Consider the following 20,549-nt stretch of genomic DNA (forward strand, 5'->3'; position numbering starts at 1 on the left):
AGTGGCCCACCCCCCTAAGGTTACTGGCGCGGACCAGCAGTAAGGAATAAGTGCAGCACACCTTTTTTTCGCTTCCTTCCATTCGTTCTTGGGACACTCCAGAATTGAAATTTGCACGCCGTTGTTGGACTTGCCGTTGCCGTTTTTTCCTTCCCGACCTTCACGTGCGTGCGTGTGTGTGTGTGTGTGCAGTGCATGGCGGATTGTACTTCAGGAGCAAATTTCGGTTCCATTGCTGTTTCGGGACGGGCGAATCGTTCCTAGCTTTTATTGCCAGTTTATCGTTCGGTTGGTTGTGACTGCGAAATCAACCCAACATCGAATGCAACAAGCGCTCGGAAGGTTTAGGTGGTGAAACCAGATGAAAGGGTTGTGAGTGATAGTGAAGATTGCCAAAAAGAGGAAGGAATAAAAAACGGTGCACTTGACACGACGGTGGTTGGATAGAGGGTAACATCGAAGTGCCAAATCGGAAATTAGCAACCAAAGAAAAAGTGTGCATTCACGGCACGTTTTTATCCAACCGACGACAACGAGGAAAGAAAAGCTCCTTCATTGCTCATATGCTTTCCTTCCGGACCTTCGGGTACTTCAATTTCTGCCTATCATTTCTGCACAAGGACATCCAGGAGCAGCAGCAGCAACAAGGAAACGTATCCAGCAACACACGTACGTGTTTAGTATCTAGTAGCTTTCGATTTTATTCCTACCTTTGTTTCGTTTGTATGGGTAGCCTTCAAAAAGGGAAAGGTTAAATGGTGACTGGAAAAGTAGGCTTTGCAGCAAGTATCCAACAAGCCAAGCATTGAAACCGTAGAGAAGTGAAGCGTTTGATAAAAATCTATACTTTGTTCCTGTATTATCTTTTTTTCTCTCATTTTTTTTGTTGTTTGCAAAAAGCTAGCTACACTGTTGATACACATCTAGATGTATGTCGTGCGCGCGCGCTGACGAACGTACAGAAATCATCTTGGGAAAGCTTTTCGGTCTTCGAAATACAGTGTTTCAAAGTATCTCCCGCGTCAGTGCGTGCCAATGTCGTGGCAGATAGTGGCAGATTAGTAGCAGAGCAATAGTATTAGTAGGACATGACCCTTTTCGGGGCACAGGTGGATGGATAGTACAGTTCCCATTGGAAGCGATAAATACGCCTCCGTCCGTACGTTGCTCCCCAACTTTTTAGGCATCCGACCACTGTCTGACGGTACTCGCGCGCGACTGGAGTCCTTCTGGCTGGTTGTCTTTGGCCGCGTGCCAAATGGAACGATGAAAGTGCTACGAAAGCTAGGCTCCACATAAAAACGAAATGGACATATCGATCTTGTGTGGTTTGCGAATTCGATTTCCACTAATGCCATTGGCAGCTTTTGGTGGTTTCTGACCTTTCTGATTGATTTTCAAGTTCACTTCACGTGGTACTCGCAGCATCAAGTGGACGGGTGAGCTACGATAGTGCAGGATTCCTTCGATTCGTAAGTCACGCTTAAAGATATTCACCCCCCCGTCAAGTGTAGTGTTGGGGACAGTGTGTGTATGTACCATCGTTCCAGGTTAACCCAGTTACAAAGCTCAAGGACAATGATTTGTGCGCCAGGTGTCCGAACGGTTGGTTGGTGGTGTGCGCGTGTGTAAGGTTGTGCGTGAGTGCATGGACACGGGTCGGTTGGAATGCTGCTGTGTATTACCTACCACAAAAACGTTCACAGCAAAAACGTGCAATCCTTGTGCCGTTCGCCAAAATGGCCAAAAATTCAAAACTCTCACCATCGGGTGAATCGGGAATTCTCTTCCGAATGGTCACGTTAGCAATTTCGTCTCTCAGTCAACTCTTTGTTCTCTCGCAGAATCAGTGAAAGTTGGTCGAGCAACAAGAGTCAGAGAGCAGGCGGAAGAAGGAAACGGGAAGGATAGGCGCGTTACGGATCGAAGCAGGTCGTGCGCTCGTAGCAATAGCAACAGAGCAGCAAAATCGAACAGAGCAAGAGCTTTACATCTTCATCGATTATCACTTGGTAGGCGGGGAAGCTAGCGAAGATCTTCTTCTGGTCGTATGGTGGTGGTGGTGGTTGTGGTGTGGTAACCACCATAAAGGACCTCGCAAGACAAAGTTTTTTTTTCGTTTTCGGTGTACATCTTTTAACGTCCTGTCGCGTGGTGTATGTGTGCGTGTCCGCGCCTGTGTACGTGTGGGTGTTTGTGTGCTGCAGCAAAGGATATAATTTCCACATTTTCTCTGCTCCCCAGCAGGGAATGTGAACGTGGAGCCTTGTAAATCACATGCTCTCGGGGCAAAAATGTGCTCCCCAGCTTGTATAGAGATGGCGGAAGACGTATCGGACGCGCGTGGCCGATGCGCTGGCATTCGTTGGTCGGTTGGTAAGGTTAGGGCGCAGCGGATGAATGAATGAATGAATGAAATGTTCAAAACTGGGACACCGAACATCGAAAAGGCACGCTAGGAACGGACGGGAGAAGGTGTGCTGCTGCTGCTGCTGCTGCTGCTGACTGCTGTGTGAGAAAACTGGAACCAGTGTGTGTACGGTGTGACGACATGCATAAAGAATACGGGCAGCACGTTGTTAGACCGAGGGTGCAAGTGATCGCAAATGGCATACATTTTCTGCTTTGATAAAATATGCATAACCATCGTAAAAGAGAGCCCAGCAATTTAGTGCCCATTAAATCGAAGTTCGGCAAAAGGGATATCATCTTTACATTCATATTTCATAAACTTGCGAGTTAAGATTAGTTTCCAAACTGATACACGGCCACTCTCACACACTCATGCCCTTTCGTGTAGGGACGTCTGACTTTGGGGACGATAATTTACTGTGGTTTTCCTACAGCAACCGTAGCGCTGGATGTTATTAACGTGCATATTTTAATGAAACAGGAGCGGGAGGGAAATTTCAAAAATCAACAACCTTTTCATGATGTGTGGGTGTTTTTTCCTCAAAAAATGTTAATCTTTTTAATCTCTGTCTCCTTTCTTTACAGCAGAAGCAATAGAAACCACTACGACAGGCGGACTGGCGATGTGCAGTAACAGTAACGTATCAATCTAGCCACCTAAGCAGATGGAATTTAGGCTAAGGCCACTTATGAAAGCAATTTCGGATTCAGTGCGTTTTCTCACTGCACGTTCGCGAGTCCGCAAATTGCGGGCCTGCGTCCTTACACTAGCGTAAATAGTTCACATTTGGCAGCAACTCCAAGTCCAACAACCGCAATACATACAATACCGCCAAAAAGGTTTAAATGTCACCATTCGGGTTAACTACGACAACATTAAGCGCCCACGCCTAGTACTGCCATGCACACGGATTGGAATTAAACATTGGATTTATCGTATCCAGCGGTGGAATTGAAAGCAATCCCATTATCTTCGCGAGCCTGAACCAAGATATTGATGGTGCTGCCCTTTATAATTATCGTTCCACGCGGCATGAATTGAACCTAACCGGGAAATTGGATGGCAACGCATTCTGGAAGCAAGTAGCCACCCCAAAAATTCCCCCGGAGGTACTTAATTGCGTTAGTAGATGCACATTGCATCGTGGTGCGAAACGGGAATTTGGTAGACATAACATTTAGTCACCCTAAACAACCCTTGCCGGAAACACGGACGAAGGTATAGGAACCGTAATCTTCGAGCATCCGGACGACGTCAACCTTATTGCTGTTCGCTTCCGATGAAGTACATGAAAAACTCGTGAAATGTGTAATCGCTTAGTGTGGCGAACAGTTTCGAGTGGCGTTGCGTTCAACGATGTATTTTGTTATGGATTTGTATCTCATCGTTTTGTGTCTGCTAGTCATCTACATTAAGGGTAAGCACAGGGGAAGGCGCACTAAATAGCCCAACTTTTTCAGAGTAGCTGTGCGCTTTGACACCATTTTTTTGTTTGTTTGCTTGGCTTACGCTACCCCGCAGATAGTCTTCAAGGACCGCACGAGAAACGACTGTTGAACAATCTATTGGCAACGTACAACACGCTTGAACGCCCGGTCGCCAACGAGTCCGATCCGCTGGAAGTTAAGTTCGGGCTGACGCTGCAGCAAATAATCGATGTTGTGAGTATAACGGTTCCTGGTGTTGGTTGGTGATGGTGGTGGTGGTGATGGTCGCCGGCTTCCGATTGTGGTTTCCATTTTATTTCCGATTATGGGTTTGTTTTTTGGGTTCGGTTCTATACGTTTTTTTTGTTTTGTTGTTTATAATCTTCCGCCCGCTCTCGGTTCCACGTCGGAACCAACCGGTACGCCTTAATGACGAGGAGCCACCGGGCTGTGGTTTTTGTTTTGTTTTGTTTAGAGATACTTCATGCAGGGCTGTGTGCTCCTGTGCTCCGTAATGTGTGCATTATAATCAAGTACCCCTATTGAAACTATTCTAGGACGAAAAAAATCAGATACTTACTACCAACGCTTGGTTGAATCTGGTAAGTGGCATGTACCCGACGCAGCGACACGCTCTTCTCAGCATATCTTCTGTGCCAGATTTACGGATTAAGAACACTTTGTACTGGGATGATGAAGCCTATATTTATGAACAATTACGCTACTCACCTGACGTCGCGAGCCACGAAAGGATGATTTCTTCCAGCACTTGTAAAACTTTGATACAAACTTTCTCAATTTTCGTACTGTCTCTAGTTTTATCTGTTCTATTTATGCTATTCTTAATATCTAACCGTCCTGGACCGAGAGTTCAATATCTGAAGAACGATCAGGACGTTAATTTCTATCATACGCGATCTACCGTAAGAGATCTTATCTTCTACAACTGTGTTTTCTATTGAACTATCTCTCACACAACACATACTTTCAATCACAACAGCTATACTGGAAACAGCACAATTGTAGCAAACTGTCTCAAAACTAACTCCAAAGCACACTGAACCAAAGTATGGAAGAAGTCATCTTCTCAACTCGATCGTACCAATGTCAAGGGTGGTTTTACTACAAATGCGAAACTAAAATTTGCCCAAATGCATTTTGCTATGAAATAATTGTCGTGTCTTGCTGGACCTTTTTCACTCGCTGTGTATACTTGTAATGTGTGGATAAAACCAACTAAAGCTAAATCAAGCAAAATGTAGATGCGCTTAAAACGGCCGCCAGGAGCGAACCAGGCACACACGCGCCGAAGGTGCTCGATACCTCCGCGATGCAGCGTAACACGGTCGTAACCTTAAACAAGATGTTGAACTAAACCACTAAACTAAACGTAATGCGTATGCGTAGCAAGCAGATGGCTGCACTTAAATAAACATCCAAAAATTAAAGCTCGCCCTAAAACAAACCGAATCCTAAAAGCTTAACTTAAACATCATCTCAAAGTTTTGTAATTCCAAGATTTGCCTAGAATACGGCATCTGTTTATGTCGCTTTTAAATGGGTACATGTCATAATTATAGATTATCGTTTGTAACATATGAACTTGTAATTGAGTTTCCTTTAAACCAAAAACAAACCGATTATTTGCGCTACTTTCTTCATTATTTTCATTCATATTATCAACTAACCTAGAGTATTGATTGCATGTTTTCTAAAATTGAATCAAATTGTCTGTGTGGAAACAAAATTGTGAGTCAGACGTTTATTTCACTCGTGTTCACTGGTGTTTAGCGTCCCTAGATAATTGATTAGGAATTATTTCTATTTCTGCGTGTGTACCTTCCCACTTCATATGTTGGTTTTTTCCGTTTTGTTTATAATCTACCACACGTCGCCTAATTACACAAAGCGAACGTTTTCTTAATACAAACGTTACCGCAGCGTTCATTTTTGCTATACAATCTTTACCATTCATTCATACCCTTACTCTAATCACGTGTTTTTCTTCGAACTCTGAATTTGCACCGGCGGTTATCAGTTTCTTATGCAATAGAATTGTTTCTTTTGATTTAATCCTTTCATTTCTGCAAATTGATGATTGTAGGACGAGAAGAATCAACTTTTAATAACGAACATATGGCTGTCGTTGGTAAGTTACACGTCTTCACGGTAAAGTTTGCATGCTTTTAAAACAGACATCTGACTAACAAAACAACTCACAAAACTCTACTCTTAACTGCCCACGTACATTAGAACTCTTGATGCTTAGGTCTGTTGGATGCATTGAGTTTCCATACAACGTTATTTACCGATATTGAACGCGTATTTTTGGCTCCAATTTGTATGAACTTTCAAACACAACAGCTTCTTAGGTACTGCATAGCTGCAACCTTCTATCTCCCTTAGAAGCCTATACGATTGATTACTACTATCTAGCCTAGCGGTTTAAGTGTAACTGGTTGGAAAAAACATGTACAGACAATTCTCACACACTGTTTTGCCGTCGTTTGGAAACAGCTATACATAGCTAAAGGAATATTCTATTTTGTAGTTTAATATTTCGATTGTTTAAATACGAACAATTCTATCCCTTGCCAAGGATCGATAACTGAGGATGAGATGAGAATTCACTTGTTCAGGAATTTTCTATTTTACCCATGCAAACGTGCAAAAGTCAATTATCTCTCTCCAACAATAAACAACACCGTGGCAAATAAGTTTAATTCACTAAGGGCTTTTTAAATGTCCATATATCAATGCTTCAACTATAAAATGTTATTGCAGCTCATTTAGATGCAAATAGGTTCAAACGATAGGTTCAACTTGGCGAAGAAGCGAAACTGATTCACCGTGTACAGCTGAACGCTAGGTCTGTAAGATTTGTAGGAACCGTAGAATGTTGTGAGTCGACATTGTAGAAAAACAAACAATTAAATCCTTTCTAGTGATAATCGTAAACAACGATAGTAAACAACAAAATTTAACTAAAATGCCAAATGCTAAACATTCCTTTAATAACCATGTAGTTGAGGAGAGTACTAAACGGAAACAATGCAAAACTAAAGTGTTTTACAATCGTAATAATAATACTACCCTGTGTAATTCAACTAAACCATCTTCACTATTGAACCTTTTGCATGAGTGTCCTTATAGAGCGAGTCGTGTATCCGAATGACATGTGAATGATTTTTTATTTCTTTCTGTAGTTAGATTATTTCTGCTTGGTTTTTTCCTCCCTTTATCTTCAATTCTCGAATGCAAATTATGGCTTATTGGTAAAGTCTTGTGTGCATCATTTGGCTTGCTGCACTGTTGTGTTGAACGAGAATGGCTTTTCCTTATTGCAACCCGTAGTTGTCGAACAAAAAAAAAACGCTCGCTAAATGTGTTTGATCATCGTTCGGTCAGACAATCCATTTAGGCTGCATGCATGCAAAACTCCTACGAATAAAACTAAAATGCTACCTCTGCCGCTTACTCGTAAATGTTCATAAATATGGTTATCGCAATGGCTTCATATCATACGTAGAAAACAATAGCTACACAAACAATCTCATTGGAGATGTCTCCTGGTCGATGGCACGTGCCAGCAGTGGTGCCCGGTAGCCAAAATAGAACTGATTCAATTTTTGGGGGACTTCATTTATAGGAATGGAACGATTACAACTTGCGCTGGAACGATTCCGAATACGGTGGTGTGAGGGATTTGAGAATTACCCCGAACAAGCTCTGGAAGCCGGACGTGTTGATGTACAACAGGTAGAGTATATAAAATATTGGGGCAATCCAATTTTGCAGACACGCCACAGCTAAACCATCAAACTGTCTACCACTTACAGTGCTGATGAAGGATTCGACGGAACATATCATACGAACATAGTTGTGAAAAACAATGGAAGCTGTTTATATGTTCCTCCCGGTATTTTTAAAAGCACGTGCAAAATCGATATCACGTGGTTTCCGTTTGATGATCAGCACTGCGAGATGAAGTTCGGAAGTTGGACGTACGATGGCAATCAGGTATTATTACCTAGCGGATTATGGAAGTGTTGTGCAATGGGTCACCCAAAACTTGATGTTTCTTTACAGTTGGATCTCGTACTCAACTCGGACGATGGAGGAGATCTTTCAGATTTCATCACGAACGGCGAATGGTATCTCATAGGTATGCAAACATATTCTTCCAAATATGTAGATCATGGGATCATGGGAAGATCACTAGACATCTGACGAAGTTAACTCTGGAATTTCCTCGCAGTTGAAGGAGTCCTCGGGTTTTCAGTGGCAGAGTCGAAGTGGTTTCGTGAATGTGCTCTCATCACTAGATCCTTCCTAATTTCGATGTTATTTCTGAATCGTTAATAATTTACGTAACTTATCTTTATTTTTGCATCCTCCATTCTCATCTACTTCCCAGGAATGCCCGGAAAGAAAAATACAATAACATATCAGTGTTGCCCGGAGCCGTACGTGGATATAACGTTCACCATACAGATACGGCGGCGGACACTTTACTACTTCTTCAATTTGATAGTTCCATGTGTATTAATTTCTTCGATGGCCCTGCTCGGATTTACGCTTCCACCAGATTCGGGTGAAAAGTTGACTTTAGGTAAGTACGCGACGGAACGGGGAACCTTACTGTTTTCGTACTAATTGCCAGTAAACAGATTCTCCTGATGCCGCAATAAGGCCAACATTGCATATTTGCTCCACTCCTTTTTATCATCGTTTTTCATCCGATACAAAGCTCCATCGGCCGGATTCATATCCGTATTAGATTTGCGCATCATTCATTACTCCGTAGAACGACCGATTGATTCATCCCCGTATGATTGAATTATATTACGGTACCAAAACGAAGTTTTGTGTAGACAAATTAATAAAAAAACTACAACTCCTCCCAAACTGATGGAAACAAAAAGAGAACCAAGGCGAATCTTCGTGTTATGACGATGTCGATCTGTATTATTTGTAGCACATCCATCCGTCCGGTTTTTGGATGTCGTATAGCGGGTATCATGCAAAAACTAAACAGCTTAACTTTCATTTCAGGTGTAACTATACTGCTATCACTCACTGTATTCCTTAATTTAGTTGCGGAGACGTTACCTCAAGTATCCGATGCAATTCCGTTACTAGGTTAGATGAACCAAATGTTAGGAATTTTGTGATGGTTTTTCTTTCCTTTACTTTTCAACTTCAAAATTTTTCGATGAATGATTTTAGCTGTTGTCCCGATAACTGTGTAATTGTGTGTGAATGCTTGGCTTTATGAATTTTGTTTGATATCGGTTTTTTTTCGAACGCAGTTTCGTTGATTGTGTTGTTGTCCGCGGCTATTGAAGCGATTCAAAAACCAATTAAACTTCATTTAAAGATACCCCCGGGAGCCAACGATTCAACGTACCGATTCCGTTCGTAAAGGGTTGGAGGAAAGCTTCCTTTCTTAACTCTTGTGTCAGTGGTCTGTGCCTTAAGACGGATGCGAGAAAACACCTTTAAGGAAACATGATTTTTTTTTGTTAAAGCATGAATATGACGGGAACATTTCACACATATTGCTTTCCTTTGGTGGTACGATTCAAAACGATGGACAAACTTAGCTCAAACATTTCCTTAATGTCATTTGAAGCTTAGCTTTCTCAGGCATGTTTTCTCTCTAGCGCATTTTCCTATTTCCTCCCTGCAGGCTCTATGGTTCAATCTGATTTTCTATGTTTTCCTTCCCCTCTATCAAATGTATCGGTAAAAACCTTTTTTTTTCAACAAAATTTTTATCTGTTCATATAATTTCCCGAACTCTAAATCGCTAGCAAAACAAATTGATCGCAATTAATCGCATGAACTAGATACATTTCGTACTCCTTTGGTTGGCATTCGATGATCGTTCTATTCTATGTGCATCTTGATCATCTTTTATAGCTGTTTCTGTTCGGTTTGTCGTACACAGTTTTTGTTACCTTTCAATTCTCTGTCTTCCTCTTCGTTTTTGTTTTACTTGCAGGAAACATTAGAATATCTGTTTACAATTACTTAAACCTGCCAGCAACATAACATTATGCCTATTAACACACCTCAATAGACTGTTTCAATGGTGCCTAGCTCTTTAGAATGTGTCTATTTCTTTCTTTCAACCGGAATCTACATTCGTTAACTATGAAATTGGTTTTATCTTCAATAATAGGAAACAATTCAACAAAACCACACGTAGGACAGAACTATTTGCTTCTTACCATTGACTTTTGTGTAGATTGCACACTGCTTGATTGCTTTATTACTTTTCTTTCTTATTCAAATGACATTTTGCTCAATAAAGGGAAAGAACTCATGCAAGTTATTAGGCAATGATTAAGATGGTTTCAGTCCTGCAGTACAAAAGCGTTCGATAGATGCACTGCCTCACGATGGTGCGGTTGATTTTTCCCCCCCCAAAACTAACATCCAAACGAAAATTATCCTCCCACAGAATGTCACCCCACTTCGAGCCCACAGCATACATAAATGGTAAACTGAGCAATGTGTGTGTGCAAGATGCATTTTCAGTTCGTTCGTCGTGTGTCCGTTTTCTGTTCACGTGTGTCTCGATCGCTCAGTGCGCGCCTCTTCCCCCATCAATTTGATCTGATTTGTGTTCGCCGAAGCAATCAATTTGCTTGTTGTGTGCGTTCGACAGTTCGGTTGGTTACGGTGGAGAATGAATTCTGCACGGAGTCAGCCGCCTCGGTCACTGATTTTGATGATGTTTTTCTTGTTATTTTTTACAGGACTTACTATACTGGTATCTCAAACTGTGTTTTCATTATTAGTGGGACATGTTATTACGAAAACGAGCGAAGCAGTCCCTTTGCTAGGTATAGCCTAACGATTTGTAGTACCAAAACTATTTGCCAAAACAAAAAAACCAAAAACCAAAAGTATTCAATGTAAACCGGATCGAATAACAATCCATTTTAACAGATCGCATTTTAAAACGAGAAAGTGAATGAAACCCTCATTCATTCCGCTAACCGGCAGTTGCAAGTAAATGCAGTTCGACTTAAACTAAGCAATGGTCGTATTATGTTACACATATATATATTATCAACAAACTTAAACGAATAATGCTAATCCGTAAACAGTAGTTCGAGGTACTTACTTAACTATTATGAAACAACAACAAAAAAACGCGTCGCCCAACATTGCGATGTTAGCAATCTACCAAACGCAAACCTTATTAAACTATGAATTACTAATTACCACAAAATCTCAACCAATACCAATATCATCCCTCTTATACTATTTCCACTCAAAAATCCCTAACCCTTTTAACCTACTTTTCATCCACCCTCTACCCACCCACTAATAAGAGTACCACCGTTTCGTGGGTGGAATAAGATGTACCAATTACTTTTGCATGGTTTGTTTATTTGCTTTCCTGCTCACCTGTTCCGTTCAGTTGCAGTTTGCCCGTAATGTTAGCGTATTTTGATTTTTCCTTATTTACTCCAACGTTACGCAAAAGCATAAAATCGCACAGTTGTTCCAAACCGTGGCTCCAATGTTCTCCATTAGCTAAATCGATTATGAGCGAGCAATAAATCACACCCCCCGCCCTGGTTCCTTTCCCGGTTCGATTGCATTTTATTGAAGCATATTTATATTGGGTTTACGAATGTGTTGAACGTTACACCTGTTATTCTAGTACCGCGCGCCATTTTGGTGAGCAGTTTTGCACCTTTGTTCTGCCCCTTTGTTTTTCGCAATGCGGTTTGGCAAACAAAATGGTTCATTTCCAACACGTGTCTGGCAGGTTGAAAGTTTACAACAAAAAGAAAAGATGGTTTTCTCCCGTTTACAGCTACATGCAACAACTTCCGTCTGTAGCGACTGTTCGAGCTTTTGTTCGATATTTTGAATGCTTTACCCTTATTGTCACACCCCGCTGCTAAGCTTGGCAAACGGTTTCTTTTCTGTTCTTTTCGTTTTGCGGTGTTGTGTTTTAAAACCCTATTCGTCGGTGATGAATGCGTCGTGTTAGCCTATCCACTACTTACACTTTGCTACCTGTCCTCTGTGCCATTTACTGTGACATTTTAAGTTGTACATTCGAATCCTTTATTTCATTTGAATGCTGTTCGAATTGCGCAGTTTCGACATGATACTCTGTGCTTCACCTATGTTTTGCGCTTATTATTTTATTAGCTTTCATCGTGTAAAGGCCCCTGTTCAAAAATTGCATGTAGCGAAAGATGTTTACTTATGCATCGGTTTACCTTTAAAAGGCGAAAAACTGCAGCTCGAAATTTGTATAAAACGTGCAATACTCCACCGTTAATGAGACAATCTCGTTCGTGTCCCGCTAATGATGAAAACACAAAACTGTGCTTAATAACATGACATATACCGCATTAGTGATGATGGAAAACGTTACTTTAGTGAACGAAATAATAGGCGAACCCGTGTGTATATGACTTGGAAAGCCGCTAGTGCTCCCCGTTTGCACTTAAAAAAGCGAAACTCATTTCCAATAAATTCCACAATGCCTGTGAATGCTAGTACGAATGAAGAAGCTGAACTGTTTCTTTACATCTATTTTTCCTGACCGTTTGAAAAAGAAAACCATATTCTCTGGAGCTACATCATACTAAAGTTTTACCGTAAAAAGTTTACATTAAAGTAAAAAAAAGTGTTTCTTATTACCGTTATGGCCATTTCCATTCGAATTTGCATGCATGTTCTCAAATCTATCAACGACACGTCTGAACTATGTTTAAGTCATACTAGTTTTGCATGTTTCCAGCATGTCTGTCGATACATTCGTTTGTTTTCTTTCCACTTTCGTTCTTCTGCATTGTTGTGTCGTGCAGGTTGGGTTGGCTTTCTTTTTGGAATGATTGTTTAGTTAGGAAATAGATTGTTTCTAACATACGTATTCTTTTTCTTCTCCTTTCTTGTAAATGCATCTTCACTTACCGGTACGTTTACTAATTTTGTTCCATTTTCCTACACATTGCGATGTGCTTTTGCAGGAACGTACTTCAACTGTATTATGTTTATGGTAGCGTCGTCGGTTGTGCTGACGGTTGTCGTACTAAATTACCATCACCGAACGGCGGATATCCACGAGATGCCTCCATGGGTAAGTTACAACAGTTGGAATTGTTCCGTTGAAAGAACCTACGTGTAAATTGGAATGTGTTCTCTTCTTGCTTTTAGATTAAATCCGTTTTCCTGCAATGGTTACCGTGGATACTGCGAATGGGTCGTCCGGGTAGAAAGATCACACGCAAAACTATTATCCTGAGCAATCGCATGAAAGAGCTCGAGCTGAAGGAAAGATCATCGAAATCGCTGCTCGCGAACGTGCTAGACATTGATGACGATTTTCGACATCCTTGCTCCGGTATCTCTGGCTCCACAACCGCAATAGGGGGTTCGGTGTAAGTAAAGCTGGATGCGCATGCGTTCTTTAGTTAACTACAACACTATCACAGTTGAATGAGTTGAATTAATTATTTCCTCCTGACGTTTAGGTTTACGCGTCTTACAACGGTCGAAGAGCAGAATGCCAGCTCCGGCTGTACGCATAAGGATTTGCACCATATACTGAAGGAATTGCAGTTCATCACGAACCGTATGAAGAAAGCGGACGAAGAAGCGGAATTGATCAGTGACTGGAAGTTCGCGGCGATGGTTGTTGACAGGTAAGATTCGGAGATCCTTTAAAGAGATCGTACGCCACCTCCCTGGATCTAATGTTTTCCACCTTTCAAAATACTTGTTGCCTTGCAGATTTTGCCTTTTCGTATTTACATTATTCACAATAATAGCGACGGTCACTGTGCTTCTATCGGCTCCTCATATAATAGTGCAATAAAACTTGGAATAAAGGCTTGATCACTGGACCGCTGCTGTTCGGTGTATCGGGTGTGTTATGTTTCGTATAAACAGAAAGGCAAAGCAAACCAACAACCAGTATATATATATACACACACGTATAAAATATATATATATTTTATATATATAAGTAGTGCCGTATGAAATTAGTTACACAGCAGTGATTTCTAGCTAAAGCAAAACGTTAGTGGAAGCGAAATTTTAAAACGAATCCAATTACCAAATGACGCCGAACTGCCGAATTCTCGTACCACAACATTCACACTCACTGATAGTACAGATGCAGGGCCAAGCCGGAACACAGCGGGCAAAACACCGTTTTCCACCATCGAGAATTGCACACCTTAGCTGGAAGGGTGTGCACGATCGACGGCAACACGGAGCGAGTGCTACATCATCGTACTCATGAAAAAGGCTTGGTGCCGGTGCTTGCATTTTTGCATTCCTTTCATCTTTCAACACATCCATCCACACGTTGGGAAGCAGCATGCGCGTGAAATGGAATTGAACCACTGTTTGTTCCGAGGCGTGTTGCGGTCCGTTATAGTTTTATCATGTTTTTAAAAAAAACCGAACAGTCGTCATTTCGTTTCGTGTGTCTCCGTTATGCGTACACCAACAGTAAAAACAACTAGATGCAATAGGATAGATTGCAGGTGGATGAGTGAAACGTGACGAAAAGATGAACAATGTCAGCCAACAGCAGGACGCGTTTGTTTGATGCCACAACATAAGTAACAATTGCTACCTATTGCTGCCAACACCAACATCAACATGGCAGGGAAGCATAAAATTGCAGCAAAACATAAATGGTAAAAGAAGCAGAAGCGAAAATGAAAACCACACTGGTTCCATTTATAATGAAACCACATATATTCGAGGGCTATAATAGTGGTCGCCGGCAAGAGTTGCGAACTGCAAAACGACTGCAATCGATGGCACACGAACGTACGTGTAAAACAATACCACCAAAGAAGCACAATGCGCGTAATTGTAACGGAACAACAGGGACAAACAAGGAGACACTTGGAGATATTGTGAAGGAAGAATCCAAGAGATAAAGCGAATGTGGGCGTAAGGGGAAATATAATGAGTGCAGGCAAAGGAAATTGGGCTCGGGAATAAGTATATTTAATCAAGCATCTTGATTTGATACGAGAGCAACGTTTGATACTGTAGTGTTGTATTTTTGGAAATAGTATACTAAGTGTACTGCAGAAAATCGAACGACTTGATTGAAGTACTTTTATATTGAAGACTACTCATCTATATGTAGATGGTGTAATGGTAAATTATTTTAATTGTGTTTTAAACAAACAAAGAAAAAAATCAATACTTACAATGATAAGCAGGCTGAGCATCATGTATGTGAACATGTGTGTGTGTGTGTGTGTGCATCATGTGAGAATACACGGAAGCATTACATTAAGTAGCTAAAGATAAAAATCACGTATATGTTTAATATATGCGTGAGGAAAAGCGACGTCGATGGAGGAGAGAAAACGAGAACGAGAAGGAAAACACACAGAAAAGAAAAATGTCATAGCTCGAATAACTTATAAATTGCTCGTACACGGTGCAAACGAAACTCTAAGAAAATCACGACTCTCTTATTAGAAGAAGCAAATCGAATAGGTGCAACAAATAATTATGATAAACGATATGAGAATACAGATAGGTGAAATATATACATAAATACACAGAGACAAAAAGAGAGCGAGAGATAGAGAGAAAGAGAGCACATGTTAGAGAACGGGTGCGAAGTATCACTACATCTCTGGCAAAAACACATTCACTTTCACTAGAGCATGTTACGCGTGACCGTTATTCAGTAGCCAAATAAGATTACTCCGAAGCCAGAAATCCATGCAGCTTAGCGATAGGTTTCAGCTAACGTAACGACAGTGTTTAGAGATGTGCAGTCCAATGCGCAATACGCGGCGGACCATCGAATCATAAACATGCAAACCTTCTGTGAAACTTCTTACAAAATAGAAGTAAAACGTTAAGGCGAAGAAGCAAAAAACCAAAAAAAAAACGCAAAGAAAGCAATGCAAATACAAGCTGAATGCACAGTATTTCTAGAGGCTACAGATGCTATACTCGTTATTCGGTAACGTTTGCGGGGGCTGAGCTTGTCCCATTTTTTAGTTTGACGCGGAATCGTTACTCCTAGCGTCAAGATTGTTATAAGTAAATAGGGAAGCAGAAAAAATGGCGGTAAAAGTGCGTAGCCTCGATGTGTGTTGAATGATAGAGAACGATTTAGTGCAGAGTGGAGTTCCAAAAACCAAAAAGAAACGCTTACGTTAATTGTGCAATTAGTTTTGGACTGTTTTTTGTTGGTACAATCTAGAATCTACTGACACACTATTATCAGTCTATTTGGCAATGGTTTATGATGCTTCTACAGCAACTGCTACTACTACTACTACTACTACTACTACTACTACTACTACTACTATACGAATACGAGCTACTACTAGCTGCTACTGGATGACAACACAAACACAAAAGCTATTAACTACAGAAAACTACTATTATTAGTACCACGCTACTACTGCTGCTACGGCTAATACTGTTATTGCTACTACTATCACTACTACAACTACTACTACTACTGCAAAATAATGCTATTGACGCTCTGTTCTTCAACCTTAAAGTCCTGCCTGAACTTAAAGCAAACCGTGGAACACGCCATTGTTCCGACAGCGATGGGTGATCGGTAGTAGATCGAACCATGTGTATACTACGCACTAGTTTACAACCACAGAAGTGAGCGTTGCAATCAAAACTATCGTACTGTTCGGTGAAAGGGTATAGTAGCAACAGAAACGTATTTGTGCCACCAATGCACGCCAACAGACAACTGGCGGGACAAGTCTTTGTTATCTTTACACGTAGAGCGCAGGTGCAGGTTTACTAATATGTTCCTTGCAAAACAACATACACTATTTCGTAACGGTCGTTTTTTCACTATTTTACGGGGCCATATTTGCCAGCGGAAAAAAAGGTTGTATCTCGCATTTGGCATTGTCCGTACATTTGCTATCCGATTTATACTTACGCACTTACGCACACAGATACGCATACTCACCAGACCACAACCCACCCAATAACCGGGTGTTTTTTTAAATGGATGGGTTTGTCATAATTTTGTACTGTAGCCATTTACTCAGTCGCACACGTAGCTACTAATACTATTCGGTCGAGTACACTGATCCTTTCATTGCTCGTTAATGAGATCTACCTGACTTTGCGCAGGTTTGTTATCGCCTAGCGCTCACTGGTGTCGGTCAGTCGGCAACACACACACACAGTTCAAGGGACTTTTGAGGTTTAGGGTTTTTGTGTTCCACCTACCTAATAGCAGTGATCGGTTCGTCGACAAAGTAATGCAAATCAAAATAAGTGAAAGGGAGAGGAAACGATAAGAAGTGCAAGCAAAAATACATAGGCACAACACAGAATATTATATATTACTGGATTGCATTTGTAATGAGCACAAACCGTTTGGTCCCGTGGGCTAAACATTTCGAAGAGAATTATAGTACAGTTCTATACTTATACATGCAAAGGAAAACAAACAAAAAAACATTTATACATATATAGAGGTATATATATATATATGTATATAACCAAGTTACATATAGGTGCATATATAAATTATATATTCATTATGTATTTAATTTATGTTACTCGTGATTATGTAATATGGTGCAGTAGTGAGTGGTTTAGTTTATATCAAATTGACAAACATCTTGTTAGAGACGCTTCAGATGGATGGAACCGGGGTGTTGCTAGCGAGCAGGTGGCAACTTTAGTATTAAAAGTGTTCACAGTAGCGCAAATCTACAGCAATGCTGCAAAACAAAGCAAACAAAAAAAAAAGATTTGTTGTAGTTGAAGGTTTTGATTTCCGTTGTCTGTTACTTCATTGTCTTCCTTAACTTTGTCACCAATGCTTAGTGAATTGCCGGTTGCGCTGTTCTGGCAACGAACAGATACATCGTTTTTAAGGCTATCAGACTCCTCACATCACCGGCCAAGGAGCAATTATTTAAATCCCGTTCCAATAACAGATACAGCACCACCACCTATGCAACACTCACATGGTGAGTTAAGTTTACTGCGAGCTCTTAGTAAAGCTTGCCACGAGGGATTGAAGCGCACACGCACCGATGTTATAAACCTGCACACAATGCACACGAAACAATCGAACAAACTGTTGCTGCAATACTTGCACAGCTCGTGTCTAAGCGAAGCCGGCTCTTAAAACGTGTAACGGCTTCTCTGGTGCCAACATAGGTTTGTTTCTTGGTTTGTTATTTCGTTTACATTCGCTCTAGTGACCAAAGTGTTTATGGGCTACTATTTTCGATAGTATGAACTACTAGGCACACACACTCTATGCATAGTTTTGAACGAAATAAAAGACAGCAAGACGATGAAAAATAGTTGCGCTAATTCTCCATGCTCACACGATGAAACGATCGGTTAGCAGAGTGTGCTAGTAAAAAGGGAAACCAGAATAAAACAAGAGTACTTAAGCTACTTTGTATTTGTTGCCGTTGATGATTCAAGTGATGTCGTATCATATTTATTGCAAATAATGCAGCAGACGCGCATTATCATTATAATGCAACAGAACGCCCAAAGAGAGACGAACGAAGATGTCGGTACTAGTATAGTGAAGTGAATAGTATTTGTGTGCGTGTGTGTGTGAGAGAGAGAAACAGAGAGAAAGATAGAAAGATCAAGATACAAGTGAGCATTAAGTGATCGGATGATGGAGCAGACGATCGAGAAGAAATGTACCGAGCATACACAATTAAAACAATCGTGAAAGAACAATACTATGCCCCCATTGAAACCAAAAAAAAAACAAAACTTAAGAAAGACATAAAAAAAACGTAAATGAAATGATGTGGCATCGAATGTCCACCGCACGAAATTTTACCGTTTAGAGTTCATTTTTTACGTTTTTTATTAGCCCTGTTAGAGGGAGACAAAACTGGGACAATTTATGTAGAATGTAAAACTACTGTTACTGTTTGTATTGCAGATATATTTATACGAATGTCTACTACTTGTCGCACCTTTTTCATCTCCGGTGCCGTGCGGTACCGGAGAGTCAAAAGAAGTAAAAACCAAAAACAAAACAAAGAGGAAGAAGAAGAAGGAGAAAAAACAACAACTACACACACAGAACAGATGAAAAAAAGTCATTTCGTTGGGAAATGCGAATTTACATAGAAAAAAAGGAAATATTTATGTACCGTTTTACACGTCTTTTTCCGACACGCGTTCTTTCCGTTAGGAAGAGATTAGCAAAAGAAGAAAAAAAGCAGGAAATAGAGAGCATGATCGAGGAAGAGAATGTAGTGAAAGAGAGGGTGAAAGAGAGAGAGAGAGAGAAAGAGATAGGAAAAAATTTCGTTGATGGATATTCCGTGCTATCGTGGTAGTAGATCAGCAATGGCTGACAGCACAACCGATGGCAACTACTCGCAAATGGTGGACAAGACATTAGGCAGCATCCGGCTCCATTGGGCAAACTGACGTTCGCAACATTCATTTTCGAATGGAACAGCAAAACATTGGCCAAAAAAAACACAGCACATCCGATCGTGATGCTAGCGTACTTTCCAAGAATAGGAACCACATGCACTATAGAGAAACTATAGGGCAAGTCTGTACTTAGTACAAGTCTGTACTAAAGTAAAACTAATATCTATAGCTAGCGGGGAAGATCTTACTAATGTAAGCAAATGCTAACCAATCGAACGCGATTGCGTTCTTCGTAGTTACTCTATCCGGCTCTGGATGGACACATCGTTGATAATCTACATCTCCAGATCCCTGTGCGAGTAGCGTACGTTACATCTCTACGAGTGTACTTTACGGTCCGTATCCGTTTTAGGATAACTACCAGATAGCAAACGGTGACACTAACTTAGGGCTGTATTAAGACCTGCCAGAAAGGAAACCCGTTACATATACAGACAGCAAACCGGGAACTCTGGGGTTGCCCACTTGCTTGGAAAAGGGAAAACACTATTGAAGCATACTGTTTCACGTACTAAACGAGCATTACCACCGACAGGAATTGAGCAGAACGTAGTGGATTTGCAGGCATGTAAAGGGTCCGGAACTTGTATCGGATGCCCGAGGTACAATCCAACTTGTTTTTTAACGCAAGTACAGGGCAACCGCTGCTAACCCCTACCGAGGCACATTTTAATCAAGACTTGTGGCAAAGTTTCCCGTGAAACAATCGGTTCGTTTTGTGACCACCGACCACTAGACTAGCAGCAGGGGTTTCCCATCTGACAATTTCCGAAGATTTTATATTGACCTCTCGCTTTTTCATCATTCCATCTCGCTATTTTTGAGTGGTTTTTGCGGTTCGTGCCCTGTGGTGAGCGGTTTTGTCAATGTGTTGGTGTTGATCGTGCTGACCGAGCGACCCGAGTGTGATTTTCAAACAATTTACAAAGAAAAAAGGAAGAAGCAAACGCGGAACACGCACATGCACACAGTCCGCATTGCCGGACTTCGTGATCCGAGAGAGTGCAATATGGACGCGTTAATTTGAGGAGGTTTAAAATAGTGAATTATCAACGAACTGTGTCCTCAAAGGTATGTAAAAGTGTTGAAAAATATACAGCACATTTATTCGATGCTAATCATGTTCTTGTGTTTCGATTTCAAGTGTTTCAGAAGACCATTCAAGGGTGGAATCAAACAGCATCGACAGCCGCAACATCATGCAACAGTGCACAGTGCAGGAAGGATGTTCATCTACAGCCAAGATTTCATCGTGTACG

General features: G+C 41.0%; 1 protein-coding gene across 3 annotated transcripts; it reads left to right on the plus strand.

The window, feature by feature from the left end:
• The first annotated feature begins 3,715 nt into the window (after positions 1–3,715).
• LOC125764187 (neuronal acetylcholine receptor subunit alpha-7) lies at positions 3,716–20,042 on the plus strand. 3 transcript variants are annotated; one of them, XM_049428144.1, is made up of 13 exons: positions 3,716–3,830; positions 3,935–4,074; positions 4,398–4,442; positions 5,945–5,989; positions 7,490–7,599; positions 7,680–7,860; positions 7,930–8,005; positions 8,258–8,452; positions 8,896–8,982; positions 12,852–12,961; positions 13,039–13,262; positions 13,356–13,526; positions 13,615–20,042. In XM_049428144.1, exons 1-13 carry the CDS (start codon positions 3,770–3,772, stop codon positions 13,697–13,699), a joined length of 1,530 nt encoding a protein of 509 aa, XP_049284101.1. In that variant the 5' UTR covers positions 3,716–3,769; the 3' UTR covers positions 13,700–20,042. The 3 variants fall into 3 exon arrangements, with proteins under 3 accessions (XP_049284101.1, XP_049284100.1, XP_049284099.1); XM_049428143.1 differs by lacking the exon at positions 5,945–5,989; XM_049428142.1 differs by lacking the exon at positions 4,398–4,442.
• Positions 20,043–20,549: the final 507 nt, after the last annotated feature.

Source organism: Anopheles funestus, chromosome 2RL, assembly GCF_943734845.2.
Source record: "Anopheles funestus chromosome 2RL, idAnoFuneDA-416_04, whole genome shotgun sequence".
Classification (NCBI taxonomy): Eukaryota; Metazoa; Arthropoda; class Insecta; order Diptera; family Culicidae; genus Anopheles; species Anopheles funestus.